The sequence below is a fragment of the Marmota marmota genome, unplaced genomic scaffold (genome assembly GCF_001458135.2).
Source record: "Marmota marmota marmota unplaced genomic scaffold, marMar, whole genome shotgun sequence".
In the NCBI taxonomy this organism is placed as follows: Eukaryota; Metazoa; Chordata; class Mammalia; order Rodentia; family Sciuridae; genus Marmota; species Marmota marmota.
In genome coordinates, this window is record NW_025999925.1 from 8,513,719 (window position 1) to 8,536,490 (window position 22,772).

The following is a 22,772-nucleotide window of genomic DNA, read 5'->3' on the forward strand; positions in this document are numbered from 1 at the left end:
CACATCTTATATATATATATATATATATATATATATATTTGAAACTCCCATGAATGTTAAGATAGCTCAGTTGTCAGTTTAGAGATAGATGAAATCCTATGATTAATATATATTTACTATATATATTATATAATATATATACAATAATATATATTGTATACATATATATATAATATATATATAGAACCTGACATATATATGTGTGTGTATGTATACAATATAAATATAATATTCTTCCCTATATATGCCTATCTGTGAGAAAGTTTAACTTATAAATTAGGCATGGTAAGAGATTAACAACCATAATGTGCTATACATCTTACAACCTCAGCATATGATTTTTCTTCTCTGTTGAGAACTTTTACCTTTTCACTTAAAGGAAACACTTGACAGCTTCTCTTTTTTATATTCAAATCGTCATTATCACTACATTTGTCTTTGGGGATTTTAGTAAATGTTACCAGGCACTGTGATACTGCAAAGTAGATCTGATAATGTAGACAACTGCAGAGTGATTTATATAGGTGGGTAGTGTATACAGCATGGATACACTGGACACAGGTATGATTCATGACTTGGGCATGACTGATCAAGATGGTGTTGGGGGGGCTGGGGTTGTGGCTCAACGGCAAAACGCTCACCTAGCATGTGCAAGGTCCTGGGTTCGATCCTCAGCACCACATAAAAATAAATAAATAAAGTAAAGATATTGTGTCCAACTAAAAAATAAATATTAAAAAAAGACGGTGTGAGATTTCATCGTGATACACATAATGGCATGCAATTTAAAGCTTATGAATTGTTTATTTCTGAAATAGCCCATTTATTATTTTCAGATTATTGCAGATAACTAAAACCTCAGCAAAACTGTGAATAAGGGGTGACTACTATAATAATTGTGTAAAGTAGCACATGTTTTAGGATTTTCTGCTGTATATTTTAAAGAAAATCGAAAGTGGTTTTTAATTTTAGTTTGAACATCACTATTTTGACTAATATCATTTACTTTCCATGGCTAAGCAACAGTAGACAGACCTAGATAAAGTTTCAAAAATGGGAAAATTTCTTTAACACTGATTAGAAACCAGTACATGTTTATTGTAAATGATTGAAACAATATAGAAATGTAGAAAGCAAATGAAGTCTGGTAATAACCACCCCCAAGATATTGCCTTTGTTAGCTATGAATTTGTTTCTAGCTTCCAGAAGCTAAAGGGCCAGAGTTTTAAGTGAGCTTGTCTCTTCATATTGGGTTACATTTGTTCTCTCTGTAATGACACATAGTATAAACAGTAGTAAGCACATTATAACAAAAGCCCGAAGACTGAAAATGAAAATTCATATTAAAGTTGTAGACACCAAAAGACCCTAAACCTTTACATTTTGTAGATATGTTCATTTATCATTTTTCTAAGGTCCTTCTAGGTAAAATGTAAGATTCTTCTAAGAAATATTTATTATTGACAAATGATGATTATATATATTCATGGGCTACAATGTGATATTTCAATAGATGTTTACATCTGCAGAATGATTAAATCAGGCTAATTAACAAATCCTGTGGCTGTCTGTCTCTGGAGATAGCCTGCCTTCTCTTGTAGGTGTATTCTCCAAAGGCGTAAATCTGAGATTACCCCCGTTCTCCCTTGAATCTACTTTCCTTGGTAAACCTCTGTCTAAACCTTTGGGGAGGAGCAAATCTATCATCTCACATGCTTATCAAATTTTATGGTGAAAACATTAAAAATCTAGTCTTCTACACTTTTGAAATATATAATGCATTCTTTATTTCTTTGCTCTTTTTAGATATACATGGTAGTAGAATGTATTTTGACATATCATACATACATGGAGTATAACTTCCCATTCTTGAGGTTGTACATAATGAGGCGCTTCACTGGTCATGTATTCATATATGAATACAGAAAAGTTATGTCCGATTCATTTTACTGTTTTTCCTGTTCCCATCCCCTCTTTGTCTACTCCAGTGAATTTCTGTTCTCTTCCCACTCCCCTTATTGTAAGTCAGCATCCATATATCAGATAGGACATTTGACTTTTGGTTTCTTGGGATTGACTTATTTCACTTAGCATGATAGTCTTTTGAGTTCCATCCATTTAATGGCAAATGCCATAATATTGTTATTCTTTGTGGCTGAGTAGTATTCCATTATGTATATATACCACATTGCATTTTAAAAAATTTAAAATTTGTTCTGAGTAGTTATACATGACAGTCGAATGCATTTTGACACATCATACATAAATGGAGTATAACTTCTATTGCGTCTGGTTGTATATGATGTAGATTTACACAGGTCATGTAATCATATATGAACATAGGATAATAATGTCTGATTCACTCTACTATCATTTCTACCCCCTCCCATCTTTTCACTCCCCTTTGTTTACTCAAAAATACCTTTATTCTTCCTCCTGGCTTATTGTGAATTAGCATATGCATATCAGAGAAAACATTCGGCCTTTGGTTCTTTGGGGTTAGCTTATTTCGTTTAACATAATATTCTCCAGTTCCACCCATTTATCAGCAAATGTCTCCATTTCATTCTTCTTTAAGACTGAGTAATATTCTATTATATATATATATATAATATATATATCTATTATATGTGTGTACATATACATACATATGTGTGTATATATTATATATTATATATATAATAGAATATTACTCAGCTTCTTTATCTGTTTATCTGTTGAAGGGCACCTCGATTGGTTCCATAATTTAGCTGTTGTGCTGCTATAAACATGTGGCTGTGTCTCTGTAGTATGCTGATTTTAAGTCCTTTGGGTATAAACTGAGGAGTGGGATGACTGGGTCAAATGATGGTTCCATTCTCAGTTTTCTGAGGAATCTCCATACTGCTTTCCATAGTGGTTGCACCAACTTGCAGTCCCACCAGCAATGTATGAGAGAACCTTTCTCCCACCTCCTTGCCAACATTTATTGTTACTTGTAATCTTGATAATTTCCATTCAGAATGGAGTAAAATTGAATCTCAGTGTAATTTTAATTTGCATTTTTCCAATTGCTAAAGATGTTGAACACTTTTTCATATATTTGTCAGTTGATTGTATTTCTTCTTCTGTAAAGTGTCTATTAAATTCCTTTTCCCATTTATTGATTGGGTTATTATTATTTTTTTGGTGTTTTTTTTTTTTTAATTATTTGTATATCCTGGGGATTAATGCTCTGAGGTTCAGGTGGCAAAGATTTTCTCCCATTCTGTAGACTTTCTCTTCATGCTTTTGATTGTTTCCTCTGCTGTGAAGAAGCTTTTTAGTTTGAGATCATCCCATTTATTGATTCTTGATTTCACTTCTTGTGCTTTAGGCATCTTGTTGAGGAGGTCAGTTCCTAAGCCAACATGATGGAGATCTGGACTTACATTTTCTTCTAGTAGGCGAAAGATCTCTGGTCTACCGAATGCCTTGGTCCTTAATTCACTTTGAGTTGAGTTTTGTGCAGGGTGAAAGAAAGGGGTTAAATTTCATTCTACTACATATGGATTTCCAGTTTTACCAACAGCATTTGTTGAAGAGGCTATCTTTTCTCCAATGTATGTTTATGGAGCTTTTGTATAATTATGAGATAACTGTACTTATGTGGGTTTATTTCTTTGCCTTTCTTGAAGAAGAATGAAATGAAAACATTTGCTGATAAATGGGTGGAACCTGAGAATATTATGCTAAATTCCATTGGTATTCATGTCTATTTTTGTGTCAATATCATGCTTTTTAAGAAATACTATAGCTCTGTAGTATAATTTAAGGTCTGGTATTATGATGCCTTCTGCTAGAATGCATTCTTATTTATTATAATTGCCATTCTGTGCAATAGATCACTAAAGCTTATTTCTCCTATCTAGCTTGAAAGTTTAAAAAAATTTAAAATTAGGTACATTATAATTATACATAGTAGTAGGATCCATAGTGATATGTTTGTGCATGCACATAACATAATTTGATTGATTTCAATTCCCTAGTACCTCCCCTTTCCCAGGTCTCATTCATTTACTCTACTAGTCTCCTTTCTGTTTCATGGGAACCTCCCTTCCCTGATATTTTTCCTTTTTTTCTCTGTAGCTTCTTCATATGAGAGAAATCATATGACCCTTGACTTTCTGAGTTTGGCTTATTTCACTTAACATAATGCTCTTAAGTTTCATCCATTTTCTGGCAAAGGTTAGAACTTTGTTCTTCTTTATGGTTAATTAAAACTCCATTGTGTTATAACTCAATTGTGTTATCCATCTATTGTCGAACATCTAGGCTGGTTTCAAGGTTAGGCTATTGTGAATTGTGCTGCTATAAGCATGGGTATAATGTCTGATGACTTTTAATTCTCTGGGATAAATACCAAGGAATGATAGAGCTGGGTCATATGGTGATTCCATTGCTAGTCTTTTGAGGAATCTCCATAGTGGTTTTGATAGTGGTTGTAATAATTTACAACCCTACCAACAGTGTAAAAGTGTTCCTTTTCACCCACATCCTTTTCAGCATTTATTATTTGCATTCTTGATGATTGCCATTTTAACTGGAGTGAGATGAAATCTGTGTAGTTTTGATTTTCTAGCTAAAACTCTTTGATCAATATCTCCTCTTTCCCTGTCCATCTCCTCTTCTAGCCATTGGTAATCACCATTCTAGTCTCTGTTTCTATAAGCTCAACGTTTTTAGGTTCCACATATAGATAAGATCATGCAATATTTGTTTCTATGGCTTATTCCACTTAATATAATGTCCTCTAGAGTCATATACCTGACAGGATTTCCTCCTCTTTTTATGGCTGAATAACACTCCATTGTGTACATACACACCAAATTTTAAAATCCAATATCATCTGATGGTGGAAACCTAGATTGTGTCCCTGTCTTCATTATTACAACTGGTGTCACAATAAATGTGGGAGCACACATGTAAGAGGCCAGGATCTTTGGTGACCCTACCAACCTAGAGTACCTGCTCTTATTGCTCTACTAGAGGTTTATGAGATGATTGTGATGTTCTGTTTTTTTATAGTTTATAATAAAAATATATTTGATAGCTTAAGTTGTCTTCTTTTTTCTCAGAGCATTTCACCTATGTTAAAATTTTATGTTCAAATCCTTTTTTCTGGATGACTACCTGGATGTGACTGTATAGTTATAAAACTGATCATCATAGCTGGCTGTTTGACGTTTATTAGATCAGTTATACCTCATTTTTTTTTTTTTTACTGATGATCATTTATTACCTGATGTTCTTAGGGGCTTTTTGTGTGCCTGGTGCAGTGCTAGCATTGAAGGTAGAATAGAATGAAGCTGACAGGGAAGAAAGACATGTAAACGAACAACTCTAAGATGCTGTGGAAGAAAAAAGGTTCATGGGGGTGAATGAAACCCAGAGGAGGGAGTGACTCTTCTTTGCCAGAGGTGCCAAAGAAGGATTCATATTTCAGAGACACAAGTCCACAAAGTTCAGTAAAAACATGTAGGTTGCAAAAGAGACTGGAGATAAAGGAAGAAACAAAGTATATTAAAGTAAGAGATACACTAATAGAAAAGAGAATTAACATTTGTAGTGCCTTTTGGATACCATTTCCTGGATGTCAGCTAATTCAAGGTGTACAGTCACGTGTTGCTTAATGATGAGAAATGTATCCTTAGGCAATTTCCTCATCCTGGGAACATCATATAGTGTGTACTTAACACAAAGCTAGATGGTTTAGCCATCTATACAACTAGGCTATGGATTCTGGCATTTTGCTCGTATGCTGCAAACCTGTATATATGCTACTGTACTGTATACTTCAGGCAGTTATAACATAATGCTATATATGTATGTTTTTAAACATAGAAAATGTACACTAAAAATGCTAGGTGATAGGATTTCTAAAATTCTATTAGAGTTTTATGGACCACTCTTATATATGTAGTCAATTCTTGACCCAAACATCATGTGGCATGTGACTGGATATCATTATCCTCGTTTTGCCCATGAGGAAACTTGGGCTCTTCAGAAAGGTTAAGGAACTTGAGCAAGGTCTCATAATATGAGTTACCCCCAGAGGCATCCGATTCATACGCAGGTCTGTCAGCTCCAGAGGCTGCGCTCTGTCAGTCACAGCATGAGGCTGAGGAGAGAGCTCGCCTTTTTGGGGGAGCAGTATGTGGGTGTGGCTGGAAAATGAGGTGCATGAGAAGAAACAGGCAGGAATGAGGTGAAATGTGGAGCATGGGGCCAAGTGTGAAGGGCAAATTCAGTCTCAGAAGATTTGCTCCTAAAATTGAAAATACCAGTGAAGGTTGATAAGCAGACATGACAGCTCAGATTTATCTTAACAGGAAGAAAACTCTGGCTGCCTTATGGGATACAAAGAGTTGGGAGAGATTGGATTCAGGGTTACAGATTTAGTTTGTTTACACTTACATGTGCAAACAAAGCATTTTTCTAAATTGATCTTGCTCTGTAAGACTCCCTCCCTACTGACTAAGTGGGTAAAAGAAGAACCTGTCTTTTGTTGAAAATAATAAACTCAGCTCAGTATTGAAGTAGTGAATCCAGTACCGTAAAAGGTTTTTGGGGGGAGTTCATTTTTTTCTTCTGGGCCTCACTAAAATTCTGACTGAGTGAAAAGAGGCTTACGTGTCCTTGAGGGTATGTGTATGTGTGTGTGTGTATCATGGACTGGCGGGTCCTTGCTGGCATGCACGGGGGTCTGGTATTGTCTGGTTCTGCCTTGGGCATTCTGTTGGCACCTCTGGTTGAAGTGTGTGGCTGCTGTAACTCATGGCACATTCTCTTTCGGGTCCATTTTGCTTTCTTGGTCCCCTGACTCTTTGTTGGGCTGCATGGCCCTGTGTGGTTCCAAGAGTACACGTCCCCTTCAGTCCTCCATAGCATGCTGGAGGGCAAATTCACAATGTCCACACCACAGACAAGCTGGGGAGGCTCTGGGTAGCTAAATTCAGGCCCTTTCTTGACCTAACTGCAGTGACACCGATTTTACTAATTTATACGCTAGATCACGCTGTAGAGTCACCACCCATGTTGTCATGAGGGTAGGGGTGGGACACAAAGGTGTTCTGTGAGAGAACACCCCCTGGAGCCCTAGAAGGGAAGTGTGGCACAAGCCCCTTGATTCTGTTGTCATCACTTTTTAAATTCTTACCTTCTCTGGGATTTTAGCCTTAGGTGGGGGAAGGCTGCAGTGGACGTCTCTGCCTCCTTATTCTGCCTTTTCTTCCTCCTCAGACCCCTTTGCCTTTCCACACTTCTCATGTTCCCGACTCACTGGGGCTTGCCCTAGGTCACCCTGTCCTCCTTCCTGAGGGCCCATTAGTCTCCCTGTAAGGGGAGGCCCTCACCTTGGGCTGTGCCAGCAGCTGGAGTTCAAGCATGAGAGAGACCAGTTACAAGGTAGGGCAACATGAATGGGGAAGTCTTTCACAGCTGTCGTGTGTGTCCCTGTCACACAGCTGTCCCACAGTCCAGGTGAGGGGTAATGCTCACCAGAAGAGATGACTGGGCGGGAGCTTTGGTGAAGCCAAACGGATGGGGCTGAGAAGCAGAGGGAAGCTGAGGTGCCTTTGGGTTCCTACTTGTGGCAACTGCTGGGTACAGATGCACTTGACAGAGGAAAGAAGGAGTGGTGTGAGGGCAGGGAGTGGGAGGAGGGGTGGGAGGCAGGGAGAAAGGGAAAGAGAGAAGTTTAATTTTGGACATAATTGAAATGCTGTCTAATAGTAGAATGTGGGCTGGTGCCGGGGAGAGAATTGGACTGGAGAAATGGATTTGGAAACAGGTGAGAACATTCAGAGATGGAAAAAAGAAGAGAAACTCACACACGGTTGATGTTAAATTTAAAGAACAAAATCATTACTCTGCTAATTCTTGCACTTTATAATGATCCAGGACTTTGTAATGTCTCCTCTAAATTCCTGCAGAGGGGCAGGTCAGAGGTCATAGAACATGCACAGATGGTTTGTTTGTTTGTTTTGGGTGCTGGGGATTGCACCCAGGGTCTCACACATGCTAGGCAAGCTGTCTGGGTGCTACCATTGAATCACACCCCCAGCCCCTGTACTGCTATTTTCAACACCCAAAGAGATTAGGAAACTTCAGTTCTGAGACACAGATCCATGGCACACCAAGTTCATGTCCCAGCAAGGCCAGGTGACACTAAAGGAGACTCTCTGATGATTGGCTAAAAATAAATAATTTGCAGGCACCACACCCAGAGACAGTGTTTCATTTTTTCTGTGGCCTAGCTGAATTTGTTAAATTAACTCCTGGAAACACAGAATGTACATCAGTCTCATCATCATCACGATGCCTGAGACACGGTTTAACCTTTGGATGTACTCTGCTAATGTAATTGCCTTGCTGCCTTTGAAAGGTGGCTTTTAATTGGGTTCTGAGCAGCAGCTGCGGTTGGGGTGCCTCTGCAGCCTGGAGATGTCTCAGGCCAGTTCACTGAGTATTCCTTCCCTTGCCTGGGCAAAGGGCTTGGCTGATCGCCAGCAGTTACTGAAATGCCATCGGTTATAGGATTGCCCTTTAAGCCACTGACTGGGTATTCTATTGAGTTTCCACTCTTTTTCTCTCAAATGTAAGTGGAGCTTTATTGAATACAATGTTAAATTCAGAGCTTCCCCTTCTCAGCAGCCTTTTTATCAGGTTATCTCCCCCTAGTTTATGGAAGTTGGTCCTCTGCCTGGATTAGGGGTTTAAGAGCTAAAGACAGCTGTCATTTATAGGGTTCAGGACTGTCATGGGGAAGTGTGATGGATTATCTCACAGGCTTGTCACAGGGTCCTTAATTTCTGATGATATGTGCAGGTCACCTGAGAAGTCTCAGCTTATTTTTCACTTTTTGGTAAAATTGTGCTGAACATTCTGTCTCTAGGACTAGAGGTGAATAAGATTATTGACCTGAAGATTTTTAATTTGTTTGAAGAAAATGTGTATGTAACTGTCACACTGAATAATCAGGTCAGGAGGAGGGGAAGGGAGGGAGGACAACAGAAAGAGCTCTTTTTGTTTTGGGGTGTCCTTTCCAGAGCCGCTCTCGGGGGATGGTTCTTTTCATGCGCCAGGGTGAAGTCTTGGGCAGGCCCGGCACATTTCTGATTCCTGTAATATCATAAAAAGTTCTCCAGTCCAATTTTCCTCCCAGACAGTCTCAGTTGGTAATTAATATGTGCAGCCTCAGATAGAGCGGCTTAAAGGCCCCTGCCTGGCTGGAGCTTGCTATAGGGCAAGACAGGCTCTGGCTGCTGCTCTCTCCCTGGCTCTCCTCTCTGGCTTCCTGGGTGGTTCCCACTTTTCCATGTTGGACCCATCTGGCATGGGTTTGCTCTGTGTGTGGTCAGAGTTTAAAGTTCAGTTTTTGATGATGCTCCTCTGTTTGCCAGGGCCTCTCCATGCTGGGGATTGCCTATCCCGCCATCAGGAAACATCTCCTCACCTCACCTCCTGTGCCCTTGGCTACTGGCCCTCCAGGCTGCCCTTGCTGCTGCCCGTTTGGCTGGCTATAAGATGAGCCCAGCCTGGCTCACTTAGGTGTAGCCAATTTCTGGGTCAAAAAAACACCCCCCACCACCAAAAAAAAAAAAAAAAAACAAAAACAAAAACACACACACACAAAACCACTCCTCATTGATTTTGCCCTTGGTGGGACTATTACTTCAAATGTAGCATCTGCTTCTCTGCTTTTATCCTCTGGCAAGCAGTTCCCAGGTATTTGCCTCTCAGATTCTTATGCATGGCCAGGCACCAACTTGGGAAAACACAGGAATCTCTATGAGCAAGCTCCTTAGAACCCCCTCACTAGCTTGAAGTCAGGAGAACACCCCTCCCTCTTCCCTGGGGTTTGTGTAGGGAGCAGGTAGGTTGGGGTTGGGAGGCTCAGCACACACAATGCCTGTGAAGAAATCTTCTCTAGTCTCCAGGAGTTTGGCCATTCCACATGTAACCCTTTTATGTCCTTGAGTGAATAAAAGTCAAATCAGTTTTAGTCACCTCCTTCCCAGGTCTGATGTGGTGACCTCCCATTATCACCTAGGCATTGATTTTTGTTTGTTGAGTTGAGGTAGTAGCCAAAACACAAACACGATAACCCATCTTAACATTTAGCTACACTGGAAGACCATTATCATATGATTCTTAGACACAAAATATGGCCTGCTATTGTCAGCTGTAGCGTGGCCAGTGGGATGGAAAGTGTCCCCAAAGACTTTTGCCATCTCAGATTAGTTAGAAATGAGGATTTCCCGCTCACCAACCTAGTGTACCTATCGCTTTCTTTGCAAAATCAAACACACTCTCTCCCTCCTTCACTTCTCCCCATTCTCCTTCTTTCCTCTTCTTTCTCTCAGGCCTCTGCTCTTTCTACTGGCTGAAGAAGGAGACTTTCATGCTTCTGTTCTTTACTTAAGCTTCCCTGATTATCTTCCAGGGCCTAGACTGCATTTTTGAGTCCCCCTAGAGTCTTTGTCTTCTCATCCAAATCTTTGTGAAGGAAACTCTCGGCTAGACCTAGCAAGGGTGCATACACAAGCGCACACAGGAACATAGTCAAGTATGTTCACTCACTCTTGACACCACAGATACACATACAACTAAAAGATAAATAGACAGCAGTACAGCAGGGACCGGGAGAGAGAAGGCTTAGAGAACCATAGGTGAAGTAATCTCTGGCTGCTGCTGCAACTCCAGGCAGCTCTGCTATGTAGCAAATCTAAGCAAGAAACCCAGGTAAGTTAGTTAAAAAGTATGACGAATTGAATAAGTTGGAAGTGCTGCATATGTCTTTGTAAAGATTTAAAGGCCATTTTCTGAGGGCAGAAGGTAGGCTGGATTAACTTTCTTTATCCTTCACAAGCTTAGCACAGTGGTTTTGGGAGTAGTAGCTGCTAGATCAACAGTTACCAAATAAAGGGCAGATCAGAGCAAACCAGCTTGTGAAAGCTGAAAGATTTGGGGAAAAGATCTCAAAAATGGATAAGAATGACTAGAAACTGGTAATCCAAAGAATTTGCACATAGAAATTGGTAATCCAAAGAATTAGCACATAGTTATTTCCCCCACCCCCACTGTTTTTTGTTTTGTACTGGGGCTTGAATCTAGGGGCACTTAACCACTGAACCACCTCCTCAGCCCTTTTTTTGTATTTTATTTAGAGACGGGGTCTTGCTGAGTTGCTAAGTGCCATCCTAATCTGCTGAGGTTGGCTTTGAGCTCATGATCCTCCTGCCTCAGCTTCCAGAATTGCTGGGATTACAGGCGTGCACTACCATGCCAGACTTCCACTGTTTCTTACTGCTTGTTTTTTCCCATTTAAAATAAATTTAGATATAAATCATATCATAAAATTCATAATTTTAAAGTATATAATTTAGTGAGTTTTAGTATATTCACAAGGTTGGGAAACCATCACCACTATCTAAGTGCCAATCATTTTCACCAGGCCCAGAAGGAAACTCAGTACTGGTCAATGCACAACATTATACATTTGTTAAACCCACAGAATGTGCAGCACGGAATGAACCTGAATATACTATGGATACACTACATGCATCCATATTTGTTCATCAGCTTTACCAAATATGCCACATACATGCAAATTGTTGATAATAGGAAAAACCATGTGTGGGGTGTGCAGGAGTGGGGGGAGGGACACTCCCTGTACTTTCTGCTCAATTTTTTTGTAAACCCAAACTGCTCTAAAAAAATTCTATTAATTAAAATAAATTAAAAACTCCACACCATTAGCAGTCAGTCCGCGTCCTCTCTTCCCCTAAGCTTGTGACAACCACTTATCTCCTTTCCCTTTCATACATAGGTGCTTTAAAGAGGCTTATATAAGTATTTGTTTTGGTAATTACAGTTAAGATAATGTTAAGAGTTCATACATTAAAATATCATGTTTTTATAACCCCCTTCTGCCCTTGCTCGAAACATCAGTGAAACATAGGCTTTACGAAAATTAAAATGGCATAGCTATTTGTAAAAATAGGAAAATAATCTTGGTGATCTAAAAGTATGACAAAAATACTTTCTTCAGTGGAAAACCTGAAGCTCCAAGTGTGAACTCCATAGAAAGCAGAGGCAGTTGGGAGTTTGAGAATCCCTGAAAAATCATTCCAGGAATGGATCGGAATGAGAATCAGGCTCAAAGCCTTGAGTTGGGACCTTTGGAGGGATCCCCCATGGAGCAACATGTATATGGTGTCTTGTCTTTAGTAGCTGAGAATTCAGAGAAAATTAGAAGAAATATCTGGTGGAGAGGCTCATTGACTATATCAACAACTTCTGCAACATCACCACAGGAGAGGAAATCTGATATTCTAACCAAAGATCTGGTCTGGGCATCTTGAGGGGGCCAGAAGATGTAACTGAATGAAAACTCACTAAAGTCCAATATAATGATGCACATTCAGGATTGCTATACTTCCTAGGAAATTGATTCTTTTATTGATATAGGATCTTCTTTATCACATTTGATATTATAGTCCAACTTTTGTCTTTTGACTAGAGTTTATCTTTTCTATCATTTTATTTTTAATGTTCACTTTCTGTATTTTAAGAATATCATTTTAAAGGTAACTCAGTTTTTTTTTTACAATTGGTGCATTATAATTGTATATAATGGTGGGATTTGTTGTCAGATAGTTGTACCTGCACACAATATAACAATATAATTTGGCCAATAGAATTTTTTTTTACTGTATTTTAGTTCTTGCAACTTTTCTATAAGCTTAAATTATTTCAAAAACAATTAAAATTTAAGTCAATAAAAAGACCCAGTGTCATATTTTGTAATCCCAGCTACCCTTGAAAGTAAGGCAGGAGGATCAAGAGTTCAATGCCAAAAAAAAAAAAAAAAAAAAGAGTTCAATGCCAGCCTCAACAACTTAGCAAGACCCTGTATCAAAATTAAAAATAAATAATTAATAAAGGGGTTGGGATATATCTCAATGGCATAGAACATGTGGGTTTAATTCCTAGTGCTTCAAAATCAACAATGAAAATTGAGTTACTTGTATAATTAATACAGCCATGGAAGTTATAAATATTAGGAAATCCATATGAGGAGGCTAAAAAGAACAATCACATGATTATCTTTATACATAAAGGACATTATCACTTTTATATCAATTATACATATATTTCCAGTTTGTTACATGTCTTTATGCATTGTTTGCAGTGGTCTTGTTATGTAGACTTTTTAATGTAATTCAATCATTGGTCTTTTATCTTACTGTTTCAGGATTTTAAACCATAGTTAAGACAATTTTTCCTACTTAGAGGTACAGTTATCAATCAATCATTTAAAAATGTATTTGTTTTGGTTTAATTTTTAAATTATTTTTTTAGTTGTAGATGGACACAATATCTTTATTTATTTTTATGTGGTGCCGAGATTCGAACCCAGTGCCTCACACATGCAAGGCAAGTTATCTACCACTGAACTGCAACCCCAGTCCCTGTTTTGATTTAATTTTTTCACCAAAATTTCTAATGCGTTTGGAAATTATCCTGGCATACAGTGGACTTGGGGTGGAGTTTTTCTGGTTTCTGTTGTGCAGAAGTGTCAGCCTCTCATGTGCCCTGGTATTATGCAGGGTCTTGATTCCACCTTGGTGTCTTGTACAGGCCCAAGACCATGTGTTTCAGCCCCTGTGGATGTTAGAACTCTATCTCCTGGCTGAGAAGGTCTAGTGTGTTACCCCTCAGTTCCCATGCTTTCTGCTTGGCTTCGCCTCTTATCTTTGTTTCTGGAATCTGAGGATCCCTCTGTTTTCCTCCCTCCACTTAAGCTTAAATATGTATGTTTGGTTCAGCTTGGAATTTTCCTTTAGCTTGTCTACTACTTCATCCTGGGTCAGTTCATGGTGTTCAGGAAATTGAAGAGGACACATTCTAAGGGGCTTGGAAATAAAATGAGGCAGATGAACACTTACTCTAGAGGCACCACGAGTTTTTCTGGACCTCACAGCTGTTTTGAAGCATTTCAGAACTTCATAGGCTAGAGCAGATCTTCAAATGTCCAAGCAAGTCAATCACAACTTAAAGACTTCTGAGATAATACTGATTCATTGTGATCTATTGAGTATATTGCTCACAAGTGCTGTCAAAGGACAATGCATCTTTGACTCAGACATTTGTTACTTTCTCTAATACAGAGCAAACTCAGTGCCAGATATGTATTTCACATACTAATAGATTATACCAAGATTTTTAAAGAAATCTACTTTAGAACTATGGTCCATGAACTCTGTATATGGTTGTGAGATTCCCCATTTCACATCTGTCTTGGCTGGAGCACAAAGGGGTTTGGTGGCCCAGTGTGAGTTTGGGAGTCTGTGTAAGACTTATTTATCTGATTACTTGTATTCTGGAATCCTCATGAGAATCTTGAGTAATCATATATGATTTTTAAAGTCTTTGAATCAACAGCATATGATTAACCTTCTTTGGTGCATGGTTCTATGACCTATTTGGATTTGTGTAACCCTCATAATGATGACGCAGAACCGTTCTATCAACCCCCAGACTCCCCCACACCATCCCTTTACCATCACACATCCCCACCATGACTCCCCCAAACTACTGATCTGTTCTCTGACACTACTTTGGAAATATCAAACAAAAGGAATCATTGCATATATAACCTTTTGAGAATGACTTTTTTGTGACATGACACTTTGGGAGGCATCCAAGTTGCTGGGTTTATCAAGGGTTTGTTCCTTTTTACTGCTGAGTAGTATCCATTGTAAAGATGTACCAGCATTATTTAACTACTAAAAGATATGTGGTTGTTTCCAGTTTTTAGTGATTATGAATAAAATTCATATGAGAGAAATCATTTTATCCCAATAAATGGCCCTATGACTTTTCTCTACTTAATCCCAGTTCCTTTTGTCTGACAGTAACTTAGATTCCACTTCTACCAAAAAAAAAATTCTGCTCTTAACCCCAAGGATGATGATTAGGGTTCCTTCTTATATCAAGTATAATCTGTCTAGGAAAATAAGGAATAAGCAATGGTGATGTCCACTAAGATTGAAGGGTAGGCAAATGGAAATGATTCAATATAATTTTAGATATATTTCTTTCCAGAATGCAGAATAGATGCAGAATAGAATAAATAATAGAACTAGCCAGTGCAGTGGTATGGACTTATGTGCCTGCCACTTTCTCACACCCCACAAAAGGGAAACATTTTTGGAAAAATTTTCATGATAACACTAATATATCTTTAAAGCCAGATTTGGGCAATGTTCTTCTTGTACTTGTATAAAAATACATAGTGCAGTAGGGTTGTGGGTTGACTCTTGCTGATGAGTGTTAAGATGTGGTCTATGTTGTCTTCTAGCTGCAGTCATTGCTAACTGGGCCAGGAATGATATTTTCACTTTGAAATATGACTTACATAAAATCGATGTATTTTGTAAATATATACTTTGTATAGGCATATACTGTGTTATTATGCTTTTATGCTCAAAAGATAAAACTAAACTTCTGTGTTTGTTTCTTTCCAGTATTACTTTACTGTTCTTTTTGGCCATGAAGGTCAGAAGCCACTGGAGCTGCGCTGTGAGGAGGAGCAGGATGGTAAAGAGTGGATGGAGGCTATTCACCAAGCCAGGTGTGGACGTAACTTCTCCCATGTGTGATACCTGCTTGTCTGGGTCTTGCATTGGGTTATCACTGTTGGCACAAGTTTGGAAGAACTTGCCATTCCAGGATGGGGTTTCCTTTGGACCCTCTCCTTAGCCATGTGTGAGCTAATTATTTCAGTTTTCTGTGGCTATATTCCAGTTAAAGATTAAAGGTAATAGATAAAATATAAAAACAAATAGTAAATTCCTTTGTGCCCTTCACTAAGTGCTTCTCAATTAAGGAATTTATGAAATGTATGACTCACCTTTCATCAATCTGCCAGAGGCACATTATAATCATCCTCTCTTTTATAGACAAGGAAACAGGCCTGGCAGGTGAGTTTACTTGCCAGAGGTTGCACAGCTAATAAGTGACAGAACTGAGATATGAACCCAGCTGAGCCCACCTTTGTAAATCCTACCTCAGTTATTGAAAACAGGCAATAGCAACCTCTATCTAGGGAAATAGAAAACTGTAATTTTCTTCCTCTTAGGAAATACCAGAAAGGTGGAAAGACACCCACAAAATCTTAAATGGGAGTGAGGAATCTGAAAGAGGCAAGACAGATCCCTCTTTGTTTTCCCTTTCAATTTCCTGGTGCTGTTCATCTTTGCTTCAGATGGCTCCCATGCTGACTGCTTTTTGCCCTGGGTGCAGCTTTGCTGTTGTAACTAGCCAGGCACCCTACTTGACTGCCTTTGCTCTGGGTGTTCTCTGTCTGAGGGCTTTGCTCCAGATTCAGGACCAATGTGGAATGAATTCCTATAGAGAGAAGGCCAGGTCTTCAAAGATGGCAGATGCATCAGGCTGGCAAGGTAGAGCCTGGGGTCCTTTGCAGACACAGTCTTTGTGGTTAATTCTATTCTTTTACATTTGAGAGTTAAAATGCAACATAATTAAAAACATGTGTATTTGCCTATTTTTTTTTTCCATTCCAGAAGAGCAGTTACCAGGGGTAGTATAAATGGCTTTTTTTTAATTGCCAAGCAAATATCTGGGTGAACCAAACTCAGATAATGTGAATGACTTTGAAGGTGGTTGGATTTCATAGAAGAGGTCCTTCTTTCTTTATCATTTTTTTGTCCATATATGTGGATGTGGTTGGTCACTACTGTTATTTGGCATACGATGAAAACTAGGGCATGTGAGATTTTTGTTAGGAGACAGACTTTAGAAGCCACTTGAGTAGTTTAGATGATAGAATGGTGACACTTCTCTCTTGATTTGAAGATTTGGTTAGTGATTGATCATTTTTCTTGATGCCTTGAGTCTTTTGTCTGTTAGAATTGTTTTTCCTTTGACTTGAGGTCTGGGATTGGATTCTTTGATGACTCCTTTTAATCTGACTGCTTTATATTTGAATTCTTACATTTGACTTTTTACACTGAGATGTTTCTGGAATCAGGGACAATAATATAACTTGGATCTCTGAAATTCACCCTGACTTTTTTTATACTTAAACAAAGCCAGAAAGTTAACAAAGCTCATTCAGAGAAAAAAACATTGTTAGCCATTTTTGCTTGACATTGTGCTACTGAAACATAATTAATAGGGATTGGTAGCTACCCTTAGAGGACAGCTTGATGGACTTAATTTGGTACTGCTGTCTGTGTATGTGTGGGCAGGGGCAGGGTGCTGGGGATTAACCCAGGGGAGCTCTAACACTGAACCACATACCCAAACCATTTTATTTTAATTTTTAGTTTTGAGATGGTGTCTTGCTAAGTTGCTCAGATTGGCTTCAAACTTGTGATTCTCTTGAGTAGCTGGGATTTCAGGTGTGCACCACTGTACCCAGTTGCTGCCTTTTTAATAGAAAACTTTAAAATCCTAATAGTTCCTGTCTTATTGATTCTCTTTTCTAAAGTCTGAGATTTTGATTGACTGATAACTATTTGAGCATGAGACTAGTTCTTTTCTGAGCTGCAGATCTTTCTGCAAATTCTATATAGGAAACAAAGACTGCTCAGAACTCCCTCTCTTGATCTCTTCTGTTTTCCTGGGATGGTTTTTCCATACTAGCCTGGGTGTGCTGTCTTTGTCTGCCATGAAAATCACATTGTTGCACTGGCTTTTGCATCTCTGAGCAGAATCTCCTTGTCACAGTTTGCTTTAAGATGATCTTTGGTTCATTTTCTGGGAATTCTAGTTGCATCTTTTATCCTTTAGATCTGGTCCAGAATTTCTTTTTTTTTTGGAATTAATGCTATTCATTTTGACCCTTTGACTTGGTCCAGATAGCCCCATCAGTAAGAAGATGGTCTTGGTGTGGAAGAGGACCGAGTTTTCATCTTCCAGGGCTCTTCCTGTCCCGACCTAATCTTAAGTCCTAGAATATAGTAGTCTGGAAGAGGAAGAGGAAGGTATTCCAGAGATGTTGGGGTAACCTATAAGGATCTTTGGCTATGTGGATATGGGAAGTATCAGACCAGGGTGGCATCTAAAACATCTCTTGGCCCTTAGCTTGGATGATGTCAACTACTGAGAGAAGAAATAATGGATGAGAGCAAGTTTGTCAAGCAAAGTGGTGAGCAGTGACCAGGAAGTGCTCTGCAGGGAATTATTAGAGTGTGATTGGTTACTGGGAAGGGACAGTGGGGAGCTGTGGGATACTGACATGATCTTTCTGCCCCATGACATGGAACATGTGGGAGAATGAGTGTACATTAGGCTATTTGAGAGGTAAGCTGTGTCTTGAGGACAGAGCTGGGTTTGGATCTTTACCCAAGGTGAGGTCTGGGGAGGGTTTGAGAATATTATGCCCAGTGTGGAGTACCATTAGGCTGCATAGCTGTACCCACTATGCAATGTGTGGCTTATGCTGTTGGCATTGGAAACTGTCTCACTATCTTTTGTTGACTTTCCAATTTCTTTAACTGAAACTCTGTTCCAACCTCACCTCAGTGTATATCTTGTGCAGGTGGGTCTCAGGATCTCCTCCAAGTGAGGCATTTTCAGGGAAAAAGGAGTTGGACATATGCTTTCATTCAGAAAAATTCATATCAGATTGAGTTGGAAAGGTTTGACCTAACCTTTCTTTTACCCTGTCAGTCCCTAACATGATGAGCAGAGAGACTTAATCCTTTAGTTAAATCTTTCATTTAAGCATTGTTATCTTGTTCAGTTAAAAAAACAAAAACAAACAAACAAACAAAAAACTCTAATGCAGCCTCTTGGGTCTCTCTTTTTGAAAAATATCTTTATTTATTTATTTTTACGTGGTGCTGAGGATCGAACTCAATACTTCACACATGCGAGGCAAGCGCTCAACCACTGAGCTACAACCGTAGCCCTCTTGGGTCTCTTTTTTATTTATATATTTTAGATTACGTGTGCTCAAGACAGCCTGTTGTCCATATTCTCTCCCCTCACACCAAACACACACACACACACACACACACACACGTACACACATGCACACGCACACACACACACACCATGTTAACTGCATGGAACACCAAATGCCTACTGCCTGCACCCTCATTCTTCTTCCTTGGTTAAAGCTTAATTTAGAGCAAAGTATATAGTATAAAATCTGTACCACCTAAAAGGCATTGTGTGTTTCTTATCCCTATAAGATCAGCCCTCTATAAAATGTGCATGGAGAAATCCCTAACAAATCAGAAAAGAGTGATTACTTAGAATAGCTGAAAATATTTTATGTGTTACAGAAACATCACAGAACTAGACAATCAGGAATCAGCAGTGATGTTATAACCTAGAGCAATCCCAAAGCCATATTTTATATTCCTCTTATAACCTTAAAGCTGAAAACATGGATTTTGTCCATCTGCAATATTATGTTTTTGGTAAGAACTTCTGTCTGGGATTTGCCTCCAGATTTGCCACAATGAAAGAGAATTCATTCCCCCTTACAGTGTGTAAAGTGCTAGTGAACTGTGAAAGATTTCACTTGATTTGATGGTTACTTGTTTTCTGTAGGAAAAAGCTGAGCTTCAGTTTCCTTCTTTTCAGCCCTTTGTCAATACCTTCATCTGTCAATTGTCTTTCCGGCTCCTCACAGAGTTTTGCTTCACATGCTTGCCTTGCCCCTGAAGCACTAGGAAACACCACAGTCTACCTTTGTTTGTTCTTTTAACTGATGTTTATTTACTTCTTTATCCAATGCTAGCTCTGCCCTGCCTTCCCAGACACAGTGAGCCAATGCAGGGATGCCCTTCCTGACCTCACCTCTGAGAACTTCTCATGCCACCTTTCCCCTTGTAGCTTGAGCTCCAGGTGAGCGACCCCACCCAGGAATCTCACTGTGCTGGGATGACCCCTCCAGTCTGACTTACACCAACTTGTCTCTCAGAATGCAGCTCTCAGTCATCCACATGTCTTCCCTGATGCTCTTCTTCTCTGCAGGAAGGACTGACCATTCTGTTCTTTGATCCCACTGTCACCTCTTATTTCTCTCAGTGCAACTAAGAGATTATTGCATGGATTTGCTCCTGTTTTTGTTTCTGTCAGCCTGAATTTCTTCAAAGCAAATTGCATATTACTTATCTCTTGTTCTCTTTTCCTGGCTCAGTGCCCAATTGCTTTTCAGAAACACACATGCCAGTTTAATAACCTTCACTAGAATAAGAGAAAATCTGGAATAATTTTTTATAAAAATCTTTATTATATTGATGGATGGATAAAAAATGATATCTTGGGGTAATAAGCATTTTCTTGGTTATTGACCACTTTTTGCAACTGTTAAATATTTGTCTGTATTTCCCATATGAATCGTCATCTCATGTCCTTTCCCCATTTTTTCTACTGGTGTTTTTCTACCTTCCCCCTCCCCCCTTCTAAATGAGCTCTCTGTGTGATGGATATACTTTGTTTTTATATTCATTGGATATTGCCTACACCATTTTTTGGTCTTGAAGTTTTATCTATGGAATTTATTTTGACAAAGACTCTTTGAATTATGATGCAATAAAAAATATATTGTTTTTGGGGAAAATTGCTCCGCTGCATTTTGTAAAGTTTATCTTTTAATTGAGTTGTATTTCACACACAGAAGTCATCATCTTTTAGTGTAAAATTCAGTATTTTTTTCTAGTACATTCACAAGGTTGTACAGTCATCACTACTAATTCTAGAATGTTTTCAACACCAAAAAATAAACCTTGTATCAATTAGCAGTCATTTCCTACTCCTACCAGCCCCACCCCTATTCAGCTTCCTGTATCCAGACATTTTATATAATTGGAATCATATAAACTGGCTACTGGCTTCTTTTGCTTAGCATGTTTTCAAAGTTCAAGTTCATCCATGTTGTATCATATAGCGTTACTTTGTTCTTTCTCATGGATGGATTGTTTTCCATTGTGTGAGTAGATCACATTTTGTTTATCCCTTCATCAATTGATGGTTGTTTGGATTATTTCCATTTTTTCTCTTAGGAATAATTTTGCTATGAATATGTGTTTGAAAGAGGAGTTTTAGTCTTTTGAATTTGTTCCACTTTTGATCTCTGAGACACTTGGGTTTCCATTCACTGTACAGAGGACAATTCAGGAGAAGAGAACCTGTAAGAGATGAAGGAGAGATTGATGGGGGTATTAGTATTAGAATCTCAAGCTAATGTGACACCTAAAAAATATTGATTAGTCAGTAGAGTGGAGATACTGGTATGAGAGAATTTAGGACCCCCCCCCCCAAAAAAAAAAAGTACAGTACTTGCCAAAGTGGCCATGAGCAAAGCTAAGGAGGTGTGTTAGTCAGCTTTCGGTTGCTATAACAAATACCCGAGAAAATTTACTTCCAAAAAGAAAAGTTCCTATTCTGGCTCATGCTTTTGGTAGGCCCAGTCTGTGATCATTTGGCCCTGTTATGTTTGGCCTGCAGTGAGGTAGCTACATTATGACATGAACATGTGGTAGTCAAAATTGCTCATCTCATGACTGGAATTAAAAAGTGAGAGGACCAGGGTCCCACAATCTCCTTCAAGGATACACTCCCAAAGACCTAAAGACCTTCTACTAAGCTACATTTCTTAAGGTCTCATCATCTCCCAATAGTACCACTCTAGGGAACCCAACCTTTACCACATGGGCCTTTGGTGCAGTCAAGGTTCAAACTATAGCAGGAACCTGGCCTTGCTTAGATACAACTGCTGCTGCCAGTGCTCAAAGATTGCTTAGGTAGGAACTGTACCATGCTAACCAGGACCGTATTCTCCCCTTTCCCAAAGACATTATTCTTTCAACATGAGGAAGCTGGCTCTGAACAGTTCTCCCACCTTCCTTCCTTCCTTCCAACAGTTTTCTTGATAAAACTCAGTATAGCTCTAGAGTTAGTTGGAGTTTTTCTTTAGTAATCTTTTATATGACTTTTCATCTTGGGTTTTGCTATGGTTCACTTCTAAATGCATATTTAATCAAAATAATTGGAATGAGACTCTGGATCATCTAACAACTTCTTTCTAAGCTATTTTTTTGCCATTCTATAAAAATAATTAAGAACTATAATTCCAAACTGTGCATCTTCTCTGAACTCCTTCAGGATTTTATTTGACTGTTCCCTTTTCTCCTGTATGGAGTGGTGGTGGTTTGGTTTTGATTATAAATATTACACGCTGGTATTTGACTCCCATATATATATTTCCGAATCTTGCCATCTGTTGATAGTCAGCAGATGAATTTTGAGTTTCGCCTTCATGATGTTGATTTTTTATGGCTTGATTTTATTATTTCCTTTTTCTTCCTCTGTCTTCCTTTTCACTTTCTCTTTCTCCTTAAAGCTCTCCCCCTTCTTTTGGTAGAAGTCAAATAAAAAACAAAAACCTTTTAAATAGTGGAAATAATGAATAGTACAGATGAGGCAGAAATTCTAAATTTGAGTAGTATCTAGTAAATGGAAAATATAATCAAATAAAACATGTTGAAAACACAGTAAAGAGAAATACTGTTGCTCTGAAGAATTATAGAAGGGAAGCCAACAATCATGGTTGATTTGGTGCAACCTTGGAGTAGACATTCATTCTAGTGGGACCTATAAAAAAGCTTTTTGGGGCTGGGGATGTGGCTCAAGTGGTAGCGGGCTCGTCTGGCATGCCTGAGGCCCAGGTTCGATCCTCAGCACCACATACCAACAAAGAT

General features: G+C 38.8%; 1 protein-coding gene across 2 annotated transcripts in view; it reads left to right on the forward strand.

The window, feature by feature from the left end:
* Rasgrf2 (Ras protein specific guanine nucleotide releasing factor 2) overlaps nucleotides 1–22,772 on the forward strand; it is a 238,540-nt gene that overhangs the window by 62,568 nt on the left and 153,200 nt on the right. For both annotated transcript variants that reach the window (XM_048800210.1, XM_048800208.1), the window contains exon 2: nucleotides 15,555–15,661. In XM_048800210.1, the coding sequence (XP_048656167.1) occupies nucleotides 15,555–15,661 (107 nt within the window). The remainder of the gene's footprint in view (nucleotides 1–15,554; nucleotides 15,662–22,772) is intronic.